Below are 17,760 nucleotides of genomic sequence, written 5' to 3'. Positions count from 1 at the left end.
CCGTGCCTCCCTCTGCAGTGTCAACTCTCCCGGGCAGGGCCCTCCCTACCTCTTCTCATATCTGGCGTTACCCTCTTATGTATTTGTTCTGTTTAACACACACACGGCGATGAAGATAATGTACAAAGTCCATGAACGCTCTTTGTTATTGACCTCTTTCCCATCGCCAAAAATAGAAGAAAACAAGTTCTGGGCATTATCATTTAATGACTTCTGGGGTTTCCAATGTTTATAACTTCTGAGAATCTGTAAACCCAAGTAATTTCGAAGTTCATACACCTGGTTTGCGGAAAGTCAATAGCAGCTGCTGGAATCGATTAAGCTCATCCCGTCAACTAATCTTTCCTTGACTACGTTTTCAAATTGATTAAATTAAGACGAGACAGCTCTTCACAAGGCAGAGTGATGGATTTCTTGCCGCTGCGTTTTCTGTTTGTATTTCAAGTTCCTTGTATTTAATTGAGAAGGCTTCAAACCACGTAAAGGAACTGTAAACGTTAGATAGAAGTTATTGGGATTACATCGTAGACTTTGGAGAATAAAGTGCAGTAAATATAAATTTGTATAGGTAAACCATGGGGGGTTTCCAGTTGCCTGGAAATCCCCCTCTTTGCAAGTGGCTCAAATTATTGCCAACAAGATCAATGGTATATAATATAATTACTAGAGTTACCGCTACATCATGCGGTGTAAGGGACAGAGCGGTGCTGCTGCATATTACCAGTGGGAGCAGCTTCTTCTACCAAGTTTGCTGTGTGTGTGTGTGTGTGTGTGTGTGTGTGTGTGTGTGTGTGTGTGTGTGTGGATCTGAGTCCTCAATCAGTGCACTGGACCAAAGAGCAGCTGCCAGGAAGAAGACACAGGTGTCTTACCATGAGGTGGGAGAATGTGATCTTTAGGGGTGCCCATACACAGTGCAACTTGTTGTAGGTGCGATTGGAACTATAGAATGATGCAGTACAATTTGAACTTCAGCGCTATGCAGTGCTATGTGATTTTGCTATTGCAATGCTATGAGATTTCAGTGATATGCCATTTGAACTGCATACAATTAGGACTAAACTACATTATGTAATGAGTTCATATTGTATACAATGTGCTACCACAGTGATGCGATGCCGTTTATGACATAAAGTACTGCATGCACATACTTTTTATACTATACAATTTAAAGTACTCGGGAGATCGACTCGCATAGCATTGCAAGCACCTCAGAAATTGTGAACTACATGCGATCTTAAAACTTAAAAGTTCAATACGCATACAATAATGGCACCGTGTATGGGCACCTTTAGAAAGTGAAGTACTGTTTCTATTACGTGTGACTATTCATTATGGAATGTTTATCCTTTGTCAGAACACTTGTTTATATTATGTTAATGTGTGATTCAGCCTATACCAGAGGTCATCAAACTATTTTGCTCTGTGACCCCCATCAGACAATAAAAATAATGACAGGACCCCAGCAAGTTACTGCAGAAGGTCATCACATCACATGTGTAGTCAGCACATACATGGCAGCAGTGTGGAGGCACAGTGATGGGAGGAGTCTGATATACCATAACCCATCACATCACATGTGTAGTCAGCAGACAGCACATACATGGCAGCATGGTGGAGGCACAGAGTGATGGGAGGAGTCTAATATACCATAACCCATCACATCACATGTGTAGTCAGCAGACAGCACATACATGGCAGCATGGTGGAGGCACAAAATTATGGGAGGAGTCTAAAATAACAGACAACTCAACAGATCATTCAGACTCCTTGAATCACTGACTGAGATCAGAAAACTCATCACACTGATGATCAGCAGCATGGAGTCGCGGCCCCATGCTGAGAAGGTCGGGACCCACTTTGGTGTCAGGACCCACAGTTTGAGAACAGCTGGCCTATACTATAGTGTTAGATACGATTGCTGTATTCCATACAGTTTCCAGTGCATAAAAAGACTGTGTACATCAATGTCCTGGGTCCTTACCAGGTTTTTCTATACTGCTCCCTGAGATTTCTGCACTTGCTCCAATGTTCTGCAGGGCTTGAGCAGGGCAAGTGGAAACCCCTCTAGAAATCCAGTGCTTTCCCCCGATTTCTATACATTTCTATTCTCAGATATATGTGGGGTCTGATCAGGGCAGTGGGAAACCTCATATAAAGTAAAGGCAGTGGAACGCTTTATGTCAGCCATACTGTATCTCAGTCGCTCTGTTCCAGAGATGGGTTTTAACTCTGTTTCCGTTTCATGTTCCCTATGATGCCTCTTTGTGCTTTAAGGAGCTCCCCAGGGGATTATCTCTGTTGTGAATATATAGATTTTAGGAAGGAAGTATTTAATCAAACTTCAAATGAACTCAGCGGGAGGGCTGTTGCTTTAATAAGTGGGTCAATGCACCCAATCAGACCCAATGTCTATTGATGATATGAAACTGTACTTCATGTTGCAGCTCTTGTGTCATCTGTACATAAAGAGGTAATAAAGCGACTATTTAGCCTTGTTCCCTCCAATCATCTGCACTGTAAAGCTGGGTGTGAATGGCAATGAGAAGCCGCATGAATAATTCAGCGCGCGACGCGCTTCACACTCAGAATCTTCTCTTTTATTTACAGACCTTTCTTTAAAACATCTCAGTTGGGTCAACTGAAAATGACAGAACGAAACCAACTGTCACTATGTTCAGATGCGGCACTGAAATTCTGTGGCCACAGACTTTAGGGTTGTGCAGAAGATCAGTAGCTATGGGCACCTACAGTATCTAATGGTCAAAGCACCTGTGCAGAGTTTAGCCCATTCCGATCTAGAACCTTCTATTTGAGCAAACTGTACAGTAAATGGGAAAGTCTCCATCTTGTCTTCCACAGGTTCAGTAAGTGGCCTCCTGGTCTACTCACACTCAGGGGTAGATGTATGAAGCAGTGATAAGGGAGAAGTGATAAAGTTCCTGGTACTTTATCACCGACCAATCAGCTCCTGACTGTTAAGGTAAAGGCTGGGTTTAAAAAGGTTATGATAGTGGCAATGAAAGGTACTCTGGAATTGAGAAAGCCGCCCTGTGAGCGGAGAAACGCGTTTTCCCAGGAGTCCATCCCAGAAGTTGGCCGCCCGGTACCTCCACATCACTTGTTTGACCCGTGGGCATCTCCAATCGGCAGCACACTTGGAACTGTGGCAGAGTTCTTAGGTGTAGCTGCATCACGTGAGTCCAGTGATCAACGGCACACCGCCGTGGGGAGAGACTGAGGCCAAAACCGTACCCGATAACACTGGAGAGAGGCACCCACGCCAGGTGTGATTTCCACCGGAGCAGCACCAATAGCCCAGAGCGGTGCAGCCCTCCAAGAAGCACCGTGCACCTCCAGAATTCCCGCAGCAGCACCACTCAGGTTTAATAGCCGCATGTCTGGGACGGGTAATATACCTTTCATTGCCACTATCATAACCGTTTGGACACACTGACTGTACCTCAGCGCTGGATGCGCTTGTTATCTAAGCACTGACCCTTTGGCATAATAAAAACACTGGTAGTTGGAACGATACCTTGCCTAAAAGTTCTAGCAATTTCTAGAAAAACCCAGACGCGGGTAATTACACTTATTGTTGGACAGTGCCTCACTCAAGTCTGACTCTCTATTCACACTAAACACGTGTTTAGCTTGTACCTAACCAGGTTAATATTCCCCACCCATTTAGATATTCATTTGTCTTTATTTTGCTCTTTTTATTTTTATTTTATTTTCATTTCCACATTTATTATTTATTTTTCATTTATTATTTTTTATTTTCTTTATTTTTCATGTTTATCTATTGTTGTTGCACAAATTTAATATATGCTATGTGTACCCAATACATTTTATTGATTTTAATTGTCTAGTGTGTCACTACAGCGCCCCGTGCAACTTGGGTTTCTTGCGGTATTTTGGGGAGGTTGGCATTCCTCCAGCACGGTGGCTGCAGAAGGTACACTGCCCAGTACACACTACGCTAGCCCCGAGCGCCGCAGACACTTGTTGTTCCATTTTTGGGTTTAAAAAGGATCAGTCAGGTGCATGGTGCCTAAATTATCCGGCACTTTATCACTTCTCCATTATCACTGCTTCATACATCTACCCCTCAGTGTCTGTTTGATGGTCTTCCTACAAGCTTTGACCCAAGCCTCGTGGCTTTCAAGCACACTCGCTCTGACTGGCCTTCCTAATCTCATTTGGACTGGATACAGGGCTGGTTTAAGTCTTCTTGGAAAAACTTCCTTCTACTGCCCCCCTCACCCAACACTGCCACCAATACCCACTTTCCAGTCCCTCAAGTGGCAACAATGATGTCTTCTTCATAGACATCCTTAACTTTGTGATAGGCAGTCTCGTGGTGCCCCCCAGATCCTGGCACACTGGGCAGCTGCCTAATGTTAGAGTTCCTTATGACTGAAGAGAACGGGGAAGGGAAGAAGAGGTCCGATGTAGGTCATGCCTGTGTCCACACGATTCTGGTCCATGCAGAACCATGCGTATACACCTGTTAGGAGCCTATATTCTGCCCCTGCTATAGGGTAGGTGCCACCACGCGCTGCTGGTGAAGACTTAGCGTAAACCAGGTGCAGGTGAGATCAGTATACAGGTGGAAATATGCAATCTCTTCACTTCACTTTTATTTTGCATCTGATTTGGGAACAATTCCCCATCATACACCAAAGGCATCAAATAATGTTACACAATAAACTTTATCACTTCAGTGTAGCATAATGTTTATATAACCGGAGCCCGTTCCCTGCATAACTCATAATAAATAAATAATGTGTCACATATCAAAGACGTGTTGCTTTATTATACCTGACATTTTAATATTGCCGTGTTTCAGCTGCGGTCACTTCAAAAACCAATTGACGGAGTTAAGCATTTCTTGTGGTATAAACAGCCTCGGCTGGGCCGGCATTATTGTGTTTGCACATTAGGAGGCTGTCAGCGAAAGGAGCGGGATCCATATACACGTTCCCTGAATGCCCCTGAGTTCTCCGATCCCGATGGAAGGGGTTAGAGAAATGTGGATCGCTAAAGGGGGTGTTCAGTGTATGAGGATATTTACGAAATATCGACACATTTTAACAAGTTCAAACGGTTGGAAAACACGTGGTTCGGTGAAAAACTTCATCCACGTGTATTTTGTAAAAAACTGCCGCAGATTGGACAATTTAGCGGCCACTTTTCGACAATGCAGATTCGACTTTAGCGTGTCTTGTCATTGATGGGACATTGAGATGTTTGCAGGGGCAGCTGACTTCACATAACTTTGGTGGTCGGCGATGGAAATAAAAATCAGTTCAGGCTGACTTTCATTTCCGACCGGGGGAGAGATCGCATTCTCTTCCCTTCAGCCGTATGCAAAGGGGAATATTTTCGCATACATTCCCCCCCCCCCCGCATGCTAGCGAGGGGATGCGGGTGGTGGGGCGGCGGGCAGCGCTTACCTGAATCAGGCCCATCATTTCAGTAATCTCGCTCCCTCCAGCACTGGTTTGCAGAACCCATGTTTGCCAGGAACCCCCTCACACCGGGTTGGGATCATTTGGTCTACAGCATTATGGTCTATATTCATTAGGTCGACACCATTAGGTCGGCATGGGAAAAGGTCGACATGGGTCTAGGCTGAAAGCTCGTTAGTTCGACATTGTCTAGGTCGACAGTCAAAAGGTTGACATGGGGTTTTTCAGTTTTTTTACCTGAATGTCAACACAGTCGACATGGACACAGTCTAAAGTGCACCGCATCCCCTCGCATCGCTTGCTGTGTTCACAATGCGTCGGGCACACTATTTTATTCTCCCACCACGCCCTAGACTAAAAAAAAAACAGTGAAAACCCCCATGTCGACCTTTTGACCTGTCGAACTAATGACCTTTTGACCTAGAACCATGTTGACCTTTTCCCATGTCGACCTAGACCCATGTCGACCTAATGGTGTCGACCTAATGACTGTCAACCATAATGCTGTAGACCAAATGACCGCATCCTCTTACACCACCCAACTTCTCCTCTCTATGCAAACTTGTGCTCCACTAGAAACGCCGCAACCTTGTTCTGCAAACCTACAGGACTCCAATTAATTACCCATTTCACACCAGACAAAATTCCCAGAAAAATTTGCTGGGATTTCAACCCTGCTAACTAGCAGAGTTGCTCCCGCGACCAGCCCAGGTTACTGGCTGGCGTGTAAGGTACTTACCAGGGTCGGGGCAGCGGGTGGTGGGATCCATACTGCAGGGATCTGGGCATCGGTGGCTGGGTGCTTCTAGCTCTATTTGCCTGGCAGCGGGGCAGGAAGCACCGCTGAATTTGTATAAAATTTAGAAAAGACAGGCCAGATGCTCTCAGCCAATCAGCGTCCGGCTAGTCTTTTCAATACGTTTTCAAATCCAGCGCTTCCCGCCCCGCTGCCCAGCAAATAGCACTAGAAGCGACCAGATGCCGCTGCCCGGATCCCCGTAGTCTGGATACCGCTGCCCCCTCACACCAAAAAATGCAGGGACAAGGGTGGTGTGAAAGGGGCCAACCCGGGAATGTCCATGCTTGATCCAGGGACCATTTTCCCGGGTAATTCCCTGCATTTTCTGGTGTAAAGGGGTGACAACGCTGTTTTATTACTGAATGATTCACCTCCTCAATGTTCAAACCATTGCAGTGAGTCCGATACACAATTGCTTTATAGAATAAACTCATTTATCTGTAACACTTGCATCAATCTGTATTACAGTATATGATGGCGGAATAAAGAGTAGCAATGGCTCAGCGAGGCACCGAGCCGGATTAGCGAGGCCACGCATTCAATAAAGTAACAAAGGCCGGGAGAGAAAACTTTCTTAAGGACTTAAGCCGAACTTTACTTTTCTCCAAGTATCTCTTCCATTTAATTCCACTGATGATCACAACGTGTCTCTGTTTCTGGCTGGCCTTGTTTCTGTCTCATACTGAATAGGGATTTAACGTCAGTTGCACAAAACCCTTTCATGAAAGAAATACAATTTAAAAAACATCTTCATTTTGAAGGTCATGAGAAAGCGCATAAAGAAACTCTTCCCCCACCTGTGTAACACATGAATAAATACCCAGCAGCCGGCTGAGGCCGCTCTCCAAGATCAATGAGTTCCGGCAACCGTCAAAGTATTAATTCGCGCACAAAAGTCACCGCTTCTCTCTCTCTCTCTCTCTTCCGCAGGAGCTGTAAGCTGAGCAGCGGCAATTTTTCAATGGCATCTGGAGATATTCTCTACATTGACATAACAAGACGATGGAACAGCGTGAGCTTAGACCAAAGAGAGTCAGGTAATTTTCTCTTCTCCCAGCTTCCCAGCGTATTTCCATTTCAATTCCATTGCAGCGAGTTATTTCCTCCTCGCTTCCCCCCCCAGTGACACGAAAAATTAATTCCCTACCCCCAAAATGAAAATGGCTTCGCTGCAGCCTCATTCCGGGGGCGGAATATTGCAGGGCCTGCAACAAAGTTGTTTCGGCATATACAAAGCGCGCAGTGTTCATATACCATGTGAGCGTGATTAGATGATATCTATATATTAGTATATGGTGACTCGTTTCTATGATGCCATTGCCGGGACAACGTACAGAGGAAGCCATTTTTATTTATCCTGACCGCGCGCCATGTATTACCGCATCGTGCGTCCCACACGCACGCGCGTCCCATTCTCAGTGAATGGCACACCAAGACAGATGGCATGCTGTCATCTGTATCAGATTAAGGGAGCGATTCAGTTTGGTTTGCAAAAGCATACTCCTTCTTTAATGGATAAAACCATGCTGCCCTGCAGATGGGGCAGATGTAACATGTGCAGAGAGAGTTACATTTGGGGGAGTTATTTTGTTTCTGTGCAGGGTAAATACTGGCTATTTATTCTGACACTGCAATTTAGATTTCAGTTTGAACACACCCCATCCAAATCTAACTCTCTCTCTCTGCACATGTTACATCTGCCCCACCTGCAGTGCACATGGTTTTGTCCATTAAAGGAGTTTGCTTTTGAAAACCAAACTGAATCACCCCCTTAAGCTCTTGGTCCGTACATTGGTTCCAGTTCAGTTAATAAGTAGACCGCATCTAGGTCGACAGTCAAACGGTCGACCATTATTGGTCAACATGGTCAGAAATTTAATATTCGCTAGGTTGATTTTGACAAAAGGTCGACCCAAGCAATGGGTTGGTCACAATTGTCAAGTTTTCACGATTTTTTTCTCTCAGATAACTTGTTCAATCCACGTGGACTACAAATGAGAATGGTAAAGTACGTGCAAAGAGAGACATGCTAGGGTACGCTTTATGCCAATTGGGGAACCATGTTGACAGATGTCAACACCGACACCCAAAAACCCATAAAAAACGCATGTCGACTTTTCTTGTGCCGACAATTTCCATGTCAACCTAGTGTGTGTCGACCTTTTGTCAATATCATACTAGACCTTTATTGTATTGGTGTTGTAATTGGCTACTTCATTTCATGTTTATGGGGCAAATGTCCCTCTGCCACTTACAATGCATCACCATTGTGCTCTGGAAAATGTGACAGTTGCTGAACTCTCCGTGTGCACCTGCTGGGTGGCCTGGAAACTGTGACAGTTATGTGCAGCCAGCTAGGGAGTGATTTTTGTAAATTTGACCCATAAGAGGGGGAAAAGGGGTAAAATGTGCCGCCAGCCCAACTTTGCCCAGAGAACCCAGGCACACCAGCTAGGTATTCCTTACGATCATTGTACGCCGGCAGTTGTGGAGGGAGCACAGGGATTGGGATGTGATGTAATACAAATGTTATATTAAGTCGGTGTAATGCTGCCAGCTATTTGTTCTGAATATGGGAATCTCATTTTAAAAGCTGATTATTATAAACAGGATGATATAATTTCCTAGAGCCTCTTCCCTACGTTACTGTAAAAATAAACCAAGGTTGCACAGTAGGGATCTTATTCAGGTCCATTGGCAGGGCCATGTTCGTTTGCACAGGGCCGATGTTTGCGCGGGGCCACGGCGAACAAACTGTTGTTGGGTGCACACACCCATGCTTGCGGTGGGAGTGTGGGGCGGCTCATTAGCATTTGGTAGCGCCCAGCGTCACATTGGCGTTCCCATGAGAACCCTGGGCATTCTCATGCTAATGGGACGATGGTGCGGGTGGGGGGGGGGTTGGGGGGGCGGGCAGCTGACATCACCGGATGTAAGCTGCCCACCCACTTCCCTCAGAGTAACCTTAGATGTGCTTGTGCCTTGCACATCATTCATTGGTCAGCGACCATCGAATGCTGTGGGTGTTCCCCTGCAGGCTGCAAATGTATGTTTATGTAAAACATCCTCTCGCAGGCCTTGCGAAGTATAAGCCGTGCGAATGGTGGGCCGGCGTACCAACCTTCGCAAGGCGGGATCTGGTTGACTCTCAAGGATGTGAATTTGCATCGGAGCGAATCAGCCAGAACAACCCCCTAGGTCAGTGTAGTCTCTCTGCAGCTCTACACGGTTGTTTCACAAATGGCTTATGGCATCTGTTGCACTTGCGCAACCTAGCTGCAAACCTAGTCTCAGGGCGGCCATTTTTTGGGTGGCAGTGGCTGCATGTGACCCCGTCGCGAGTAATCTGGACATGCCTGCATTGTTCGGACTGTACTCCAAAAACGCTTGGTTGCCGCCCCCTTTTACCGTAGTTTGTTCATGTTTTGTGATTTTTCTCAATACAGTTCTATCAGGCAGAGATCTTAGATCGTGGGGAAATTGGATCAAAGTTCGGTCTTGCAAAACATTTATTTTGGAGACTTTGGTGCAAATTAAAGCCAGTGGGACCTTTACACCTGCACCACCCAGGCAGCAGTACCTTCGCACCAAACGTATATAACACAGGTTATTGCCAGGTTATCCAGGTCCAGGTTGGGTGTGAAAGGGTCTACCCGGATTGTGTCATAGCTACCAGGTTCCAACCTAGCACAAGTAGCCGGCAGTGCGAATGGTATGCAGATATGCGATTGGTCAGCGTGTTTTTGCAGCAATGAACTGGGGCCCCTACCAACCCATTCACATGAATAAATAAATTTAAAAGTCTTGCGTAGGGTGTGCGGCCCCTGGGTCAATAATGTCTAGATCAACAGTCACTAGGTCAACCACTAATGGTGCCAAATCTAACTCTCTCTGCTCATGTTACATCTGCCCCACCTGCAGTGCAGCATGGTTTTGTCCCATCTACAACAATTGCAGCCTAGCGTCTGAATCAGGCCCAGAACATCCACGGTACCTATCCATGTCTTCACACAGTGGCTTGGCCAGATATCCTGTGTTGTGCGGTATCTCAGGGGACAATGGGACATAGGGGTCACACTCTCTTATTTTTAAATAAATTGTGTTTGCCGAGTAATCAAATCATAAAAGATCGATAAAAGGGTAATAGATCCCGTTGCTGTATATCTGCATATAATGAGTCATATCTCATTATAATGTGTTTGTAAATGTGTGGGCCCTGTGGTGTAATCATCATTAGCCAATAGCGCTGCAGCCCGCACTCTGGATTTGCATACCATAACTGCGTTTGGTTACACATGGCTCGCTCGCTAAATTAAGTCCTGCTCCCATTAAACAGGAGATGAATGTGCTACTAAGTGCCTCTCCGCTCTCCGCGCCTAAGCTCTGTGCAATGGATTCCTTTGAATAAAAATCTAAATCCCTCTATTAAAAGGTAATGTTCCTCTCGCTCGCTGCAGTTTGGCAGAGGAGAGCGGCAATCTGATGGCGGCTGATTGCTCCGCCATTACGCGGCTTCATTTGTGCCATCCACGGGACATTAACGCAACTTCAACAGACACTTCAGAACAGCGGGTCTGAAATAACATTGTGTGTGTAAACATTGATTAAGCAGCTTACAAGATAATGCCGGGTTAGTGGCGTGACAGTAACGGGCAGATCTCTCTGTGTGTCTGCGCCGCTTGTCGTAGCATTAGTGCCTTGCGCCGGGCTTCTGCATGGAGGAGTCCAAGGTTATTACCTGCGCTGCAGGATACAGGAGCATTTCTGCTGGTCGAATCCTGGGACTCGGGTAATGCCGTGGGGTCGGGTTAGAGATGGTCTGCGTTGTTCGGCCCAAATTGGGTCATTGTGATGTCCACCTCAGGTCCGTGTGTGGCCCTGTGCGCTTGGGACTTGAGTCGGAAGCCGGTCCGACCTCGATTCTCCCTCCCAGCGGCGGGGGAACAGGGGTTGCCTGTGATCCATCACAAGTAGGTGGAGAGTTTGTGGGCTAAAAACTGTCACAGCTCAAAGTGAAAGTAGAAACTGTCACATCTCTAAATGAAAGTACATGGCAGAAGACGTCATTTTGAAAAGTTTTTAACTACTTACATTGTAAAAGACCCATAAAAATGTCTAAGTGGTTTTTTTTATTAGAAAATGAAGTAATGTCTACATTTGAAAAAAATTACCAACGGCCGGAGCGTGTTGGACTGGCCCACAGGGGTACAGGGGAAGCCCCCGGTGGGCCCCACTTTCAATTATACGGTTAAGGTTCCAGGCTGTGAACATGAATTATACATCTCTTATATATTTAGCCAGATCTGTCACTCATCCCCTGTGTGTATAACGTTCCCACCCAGCGTTCTACACAAACCTGCCCCCCCCCCCCCCAGGGAAAAGACCAGTGTGATACACACCACCACCCCCTGGACATCACCTCCCCCCGCCCAGCCAGGGCTACAGTACACGCCCACCATCCACCATTACTCCACAGCCAACAGGTAACACACACCACCCAAGCCACCCCTCGTGCCCCCCCTCCCACGATTCTCGGGACCCCTCCCGCGACTCAGGGCACCCCCTGCACCCCCCCTCCCGCGATTGGCAGACCCCCACTACCCCCCCCCTGCGATTCGCGGACCCCCACGACCTTCCCTCCCGCGATTCCCCCCCCCCCCCAGTGGACCCCCGCTCCCACATTTCACAGACCCCCCGTGAGAATGGGGGATCCTGTACTGCCACTGGCAGAAGCCAGAAGTGTCCCCACGGTCCTCTGCACCAGCGCCACAACTTTTATCAATGTCTTACCCACATACCACTATTATACAGCCTCCTGCTCTCAAGCACCATCACTCCCTCCCAGTGGGAGGAGATGCTCACCCACAGCCGGGAGCTGCATACTGTCCCCCAACCTCCTTCAATTCTAGGGTTGCCCATCATACAATTTTATACAATTCTAACCATATTTCTCACAATACAAAAGTTCACAAATTAAGGGGGCGCAACCCCTTATGCGGGTGTGAAGAGCGCCCGTAGGGCGCGATGAATCACCTAGTTATACATATGTTATATTATACTGCACAGAACGATGATGTATTCTCTACAGTGCATTGCTGTTATAAATCTGGTGCATTATCATGCATGCACTAGCAGTATTTATTTTACTATAATATTTATACTCTTGCATGGTTAGTCAAACTTTTGTGGCAGCTGGCCACACCCCCTAAAGTAGGCCCCTATAACTTCATCTCCCGGTGGGCCCTTCATGCCCCAGTCCGACACTGGCCGTAGCAAACAAGTTCTGTCACTGTGCACTTATAGAAACCAGGCTGCAACGCAGGGGGTGTAAATACATGCATTTCTGTTGCTCACCGATGCCCAAAAAAAATGGTGAGAACAGCCCCTGTCATCCTGACATGTCCCCTGTTATGACCTGCAATGCACAGTTCCTGATTCTGGTTGGCTGCTGTGACCTACTAGTGTAGACCTAGGAAAAGCATTTGCAGTTTAATGTGGGCCAGAGGCCAAATGGGTGCCCTGCAGTCCGTAGTAATATAATGCAGTTTACATTATCTATGTAAGAAAGTATCTTTAAAACGAAATGAATGTGGTCTTTATTACATGTAGAGGCTTGCACCTAAGTGTTTTATTATGTAAAGCAAATGGAAATACATGCACATCTCTGCACATAAGCACTTCAGACATGATTACACATATCTCAGAGTAACAGACACTGCATATTGCAGAAGATGTCTGCAAGGTGTTTCTTATAAACCCTGTAGTTTAATGAAGAGAAAAGGTGTTTAACTAGACATTTACAAAAGAAAGTAAATGTGCCCCTGGGTTACAGCGGGAGAGAGCAGTAGTATATGTGCCTGGGTTACAGCAGGAGAGAGCGGTAGTATATGTGCCTGGGTTACAGCAGGAGAGAGCAGTAGTATATGTGCCTGGGTTACAGCAGGAGAGAGCAGTAGTATATGTGCCTGGGTTACAGCAGGAGAGAGCAGTAGTATATGTGCCTGGGTTACATCGGGAGAGAGCAGTAGTATATGTGCCTGGGTTACATCGGGAGAGAGCAGTAATATATGTGCCTGGGTTACACTAGGAGAGAGCAGTAGTATATGTGCCTGGGTTACACTAGGAGAGAGCAGTAGTATATGTGCCTGGGTTACACTAGGAGAGAGCAGTATTATATGTGCCTGGGTTTCAGCAGGAGAGAGAGCAGTAATAAATATGTGCCTGGGTTACAGCAGGAGAGAGCAGCAGTATATGTGCCTTGGTTACACTAGGAGAGAGCAGTAGTATATGTGCCTGGGTTACAGCAGAAGAGAGCAGCAGTATATGTGCCTGGGTTACACCAGGAGAGAGCAGTAGTATATGTGTCTGGGTTACAGCAGGAGAGAGCAGCAGTATATGTGCCTAGGTTACACTAGGAGAGAGCAGTAGTATATGTGCCTGGGTTACAGCAGAAGAGAGCAGCAGTATATGTGCCTGGGTTACACCAGGAGAGAGCAGTAGTATATGTGTCTGGGTTACAGCAGGAGAGAGCAGTAGTATATGTGCCTGGGTTACATCGGGAGAGAACAGTAGTATATGTGCCTGGGTTACAGCGGGAGAGAGCTGTAGTATATGTGCCTGGGTTACAGCGGGAGAGAGCAGTAGTATATGTGCCTGGGTTACACCAGGAGAGAGCAGTAGTATATATGCCTGGGTTACACCGGGAGAGAGCAGTAGTATATGTGCGTGGTTTACACCAGGAGAGAGCAGTAGTATGTGCTCCTGGGTTACAGCAGGAGAGAGCAGTAGTATATGTGCCTGGGTTACATCGGGAGAGAGCAGTAGTATATGTGAGTGGGTTACAGCAGGAGAGAGCAGTAGTATATGTGCCTGGGTTACATCGGGAGAGAGCAGTAGTATATGTGAGTGGTTTACAGCAGGAGAGAGCAGTAGTATATGTGCCTGGGTTACATCGGGAGAGAGCAGTAGTATATGTGAGTGGTTTACAGCAGGAGAGAGCAGTAGTATATGTGCCTGGGTTACAGCAGGAGAGAGCGGTAGTATATGTGCCCGGGTTACATCGGGAGAGAGCAGTAGTATATGTGCCCGGGTTACATCGGGAGAGAGCAGTAGTATATGTGAGTGGGTTACAGCAGGAGAGAGCAGTAGTATATGTGAGTGGGTTACAGCAGGAGAGAGCAGTAGTATATGTGCCTGGGTTACAGCGGGAGAGAGCTGTAGTATATGTGCCTGGGTTACAGCAGGAGAGAGCAGTAGTATATGTGCCTGGGTTACACCAGGAGAGAGCAGTAGTATATATGCCTGGGTTACACCGGGAGAGAGCAGTAGTATATGTGCGTGGTTTACACCAGGAGAGAGCAGTAGTATGTGCTCCTGGGTTACAGCAGGAGAGAGCAGTAGTATATGTGCCTGGGTTACATCGGGAGAGAGCAGTAGTATATGTGAGTGGGTTACAGCAGGAGAGAGCAGTAGTATATGTGCCTGGGTTACATCGGGAGAGAGCAGTAGTATATGTGAGTGGTTTACAGCAGGAGAGAGCAGTAGTATATGTGCCTGGGTTACATCGGGAGAGAGCAGTAGTATATGTGAGTGGGTTACAGCAGGAGAGAGCAGTAGTATATGTGCCTAGGTTACATCGGGAGAGAGCAGTAGTATATGTGCCTGGGTTACATCGGGAGAGAGCAGTAGTATATGTGAGTGGGTTACAGCAGGAGAGAGCAGTAGGTAATGTGCCTGGGTTACAGCAGGAGAGAGCAGTAGTATATGTGAGTGGGTTACAGCAGGAGAGAGCAGTAGTATATGTGCCTGGGTTACAGCAGGAGAGAGCAGTAGTATATGTGCCTGGGTTACATCGGGAGAGAGCAGTAGTATATGTGCCTGGGTTACAGCAGGAGAGAGCAGTAGTATATGTACCTGGGTTACAGCAGGAGAGAGCAGTAGTATATGTGCCTGGGTTACATCGGGAGAGAGCAGTAGTATATGTGAGTGGGTTACAGCAGGAGAGAGCAGTAGTATCTGTGCCTGGGTTACATCGGGAGAGAGCAGTAGTATATGTGAGTGGTTTACAGCAGGAGAGAGCAGTAGTATATGTGCCTGGGTTACATCGGGAGAGAGCAGTAGTATATGTGAGTGGGTTACAGCAGGAGAGAGCAGTAGTATATGTGCCTGGGTTACATCGTGAGAGAGCAGTAGTATATGTGCCTGGGTTACATTGGGAGAGAGCAGTAGTATATGTGCCTGGGTTACATCGGGAGAGAGCAGTAGTATATGTGCCTGGGTTACAGCAGGAGAGAGCAGTAGTATATGTGCCTGGGTTACAGCAGGAGAGAGCAGTAGTATATGTGCCTGGGTTACATCGGGAGAGAGCAGTAGTATATGTGCCTGGGTTACAGAAGGAGAGAGCAGTAGTATATGTGCCTGGGTTACAGCAGGAGAGAGCAGTAGTATATGTACCTGGGTTACAGCAGGAGAGAGCAGTAGTATATGTGCCTGGTTTACAGCAGGAGAGAGCAGTAGTATATGTGCCTGGGTTTCAGCAGGAGAGAGCAGTAGTATATGTGCCTGGGTTTCAGCAGGAGAGAGCAGTAGTATATGTGCCTGGGTTACACCGGGAGAGAGCAGTAATGTATGTGCCTATGTTACATCGGCAGAAAATATTCTCTTTCCCCAAATTCACAGCCCCCACACCCCAACCACTGCCCCTACTACCAGGCTCGCCAACTTTCTGGAATACTCTCTTCCCCTACCGTTACCATGCCAGTGAACCCCTGATCCCTATAAGCCTACGACTGATTCCCCACCTATAGTGAACTTCTTATCCCGCAATAAAATTGTATAATAGCGTTAACTTCAGCTGAAGTATGTGAGTGACATCTCGTAGCCAGCCCCTGTGTATCCGAGACGATTTATATACAGTGCGGATTCAGTACTCGGACGCCTTCCGGGGGACCCCTGAGCTTTAATGCTGGTCTTCTGCCTGAAGTAGACATAGATAATGATTTTACAGTATCACTTGCACAGCACAGATGCCGAATATTTCCAATAAATATTCTGCAAAGAATGTGGAATAACATATTTGGTGCTTGAGAGAGGCATCATTCATAATAACTGATCATCTCTGGCTGTTATGGTTTATTTCAGCCAGTTAATAATCCGGAATTGTTACAATGACACATTCTCCCTCCTGCCTGCTGATACCGGGAGCCGGGCGATGGGAATGGTTCAGGGTCTGACTGCAGAGCGAGATGTATTAGAGCTGCAGACTGAATCACACTCAGATCTATTCTCTGATTTAGAACAGATGATGCTTCATTGTAAGAGAAAACAGATACCATCATTTGTTAGAACGCTTCAGCTTATCGTGCACCCGCTACGGAGGAGAGGACTGGATGGGATGGAGTCTTGTAATCTACGGTATAGGTGACATTTGGGGGTACATTTACTAAAGAGGGAGATTTTAGAAGTGAGAAATTCGGCTTCCCGTTTATCTAGCATCTTCTATAGGATAATTGCTGTAATCTGATTGGTTAACCCCAGCCAAACAGCCTGATGTTGATCAGACCTGCCAGCCATTTGTCATGCATGCTGTAGGGATGGCCATCGACCATCAATCATTGATGGGGTACAACCAAATGGTTTCCCTCCATCAATGTCAAGCATTTTTTTATTTTTTCCTCAAGGTGCCAAGACATGGAGCATAGCTTCGTCCCCGACACCTGTGCAGCCCGGCCCCCATGTTCTAATTGGCCCACAGGACACTCAGTCAAAGAAAATGGATGACCATCGATAGGTAAAAACATTGATGGTCATCCGTTGCATATGGCCACTTTTGCCTTCGATGATAATGGCAACGATGGCCATCCCTAGAATGCTGATGTCTAAGACTTCCCCAAAACTCCTGCAGCTTCCAGAAGGGTAGGCAAGTATGGGTTGGGTGGAAGGGTGCGTATCCTTACCCAGCCGTGTCGGGATTCTGTTTAGCGGGATGCCGCTTTCTCTCCACTGACCCCCAGCAGCCTATCCGCCAATTACACATACTGTATCCCTCATTGTATAAGTTGCTATAACACCCCTGTACTTGGGTCTTCTGGGTACTCAAAGCTCTTGCCCGTGCAGTGCTTTTGCACCTTGTAGTTCTCTTCATATCCGTGCGTCCACCCGAATTTTGTGGGCAGTATTCAGCGTCAGGAACACTAGGGGGATATTCAGGGGACCTTCTTCCCAGCACGTACTCAGCCCACAATCACTACAGGAACACAAATATAAAACATAGTTATGGTTACAAAAAAAAATCAGCCAAAATTATGCATTTTACTGTTACAAATAATAAAAAAAACCTTTGTGATAACTAATTGACAAGATTATGAGGTTTCCCGGCTTTCGGGTAGCTTAGAACCCCTTTCTCCGGCATCAGGTTAAATGTTTTCTTCGTAGCTTCGGTAGCGCGAGTTAGAACCGTTAAGCAGAAATAAGATCTTGGTCTTCTCT

At 46.7% G+C, this 17,760-nt stretch overlaps 1 protein-coding gene across 2 annotated transcripts in view; it reads left to right on the top strand.

Moving 5' to 3' along the window:
* TTLL11 (tubulin tyrosine ligase like 11) overlaps positions 1-17,760 on the top strand; it is a 121,586-nt gene that overhangs the window by 98,772 nt on the left and 5,054 nt on the right. For both annotated transcript variants that reach the window (XM_083158538.1, XM_083158537.1), the window contains one exon: positions 7,204-7,310. In XM_083158538.1, the coding sequence (XP_083014664.1) occupies positions 7,204-7,310 (107 nt within the window). The remainder of the gene's footprint in view (positions 1-7,203; positions 7,311-17,760) is intronic.

Source organism: Crinia signifera, chromosome 9, assembly GCF_055691185.1.
Source record: "Crinia signifera chromosome 9, ASM5569118v1, whole genome shotgun sequence".
In the NCBI taxonomy this organism is placed as follows: Eukaryota; Metazoa; Chordata; class Amphibia; order Anura; family Myobatrachidae; genus Crinia; species Crinia signifera.
Note: the sequence above shows the minus strand (reverse complement) of the source record. Positions and strands in the feature narration are given on the sequence as shown.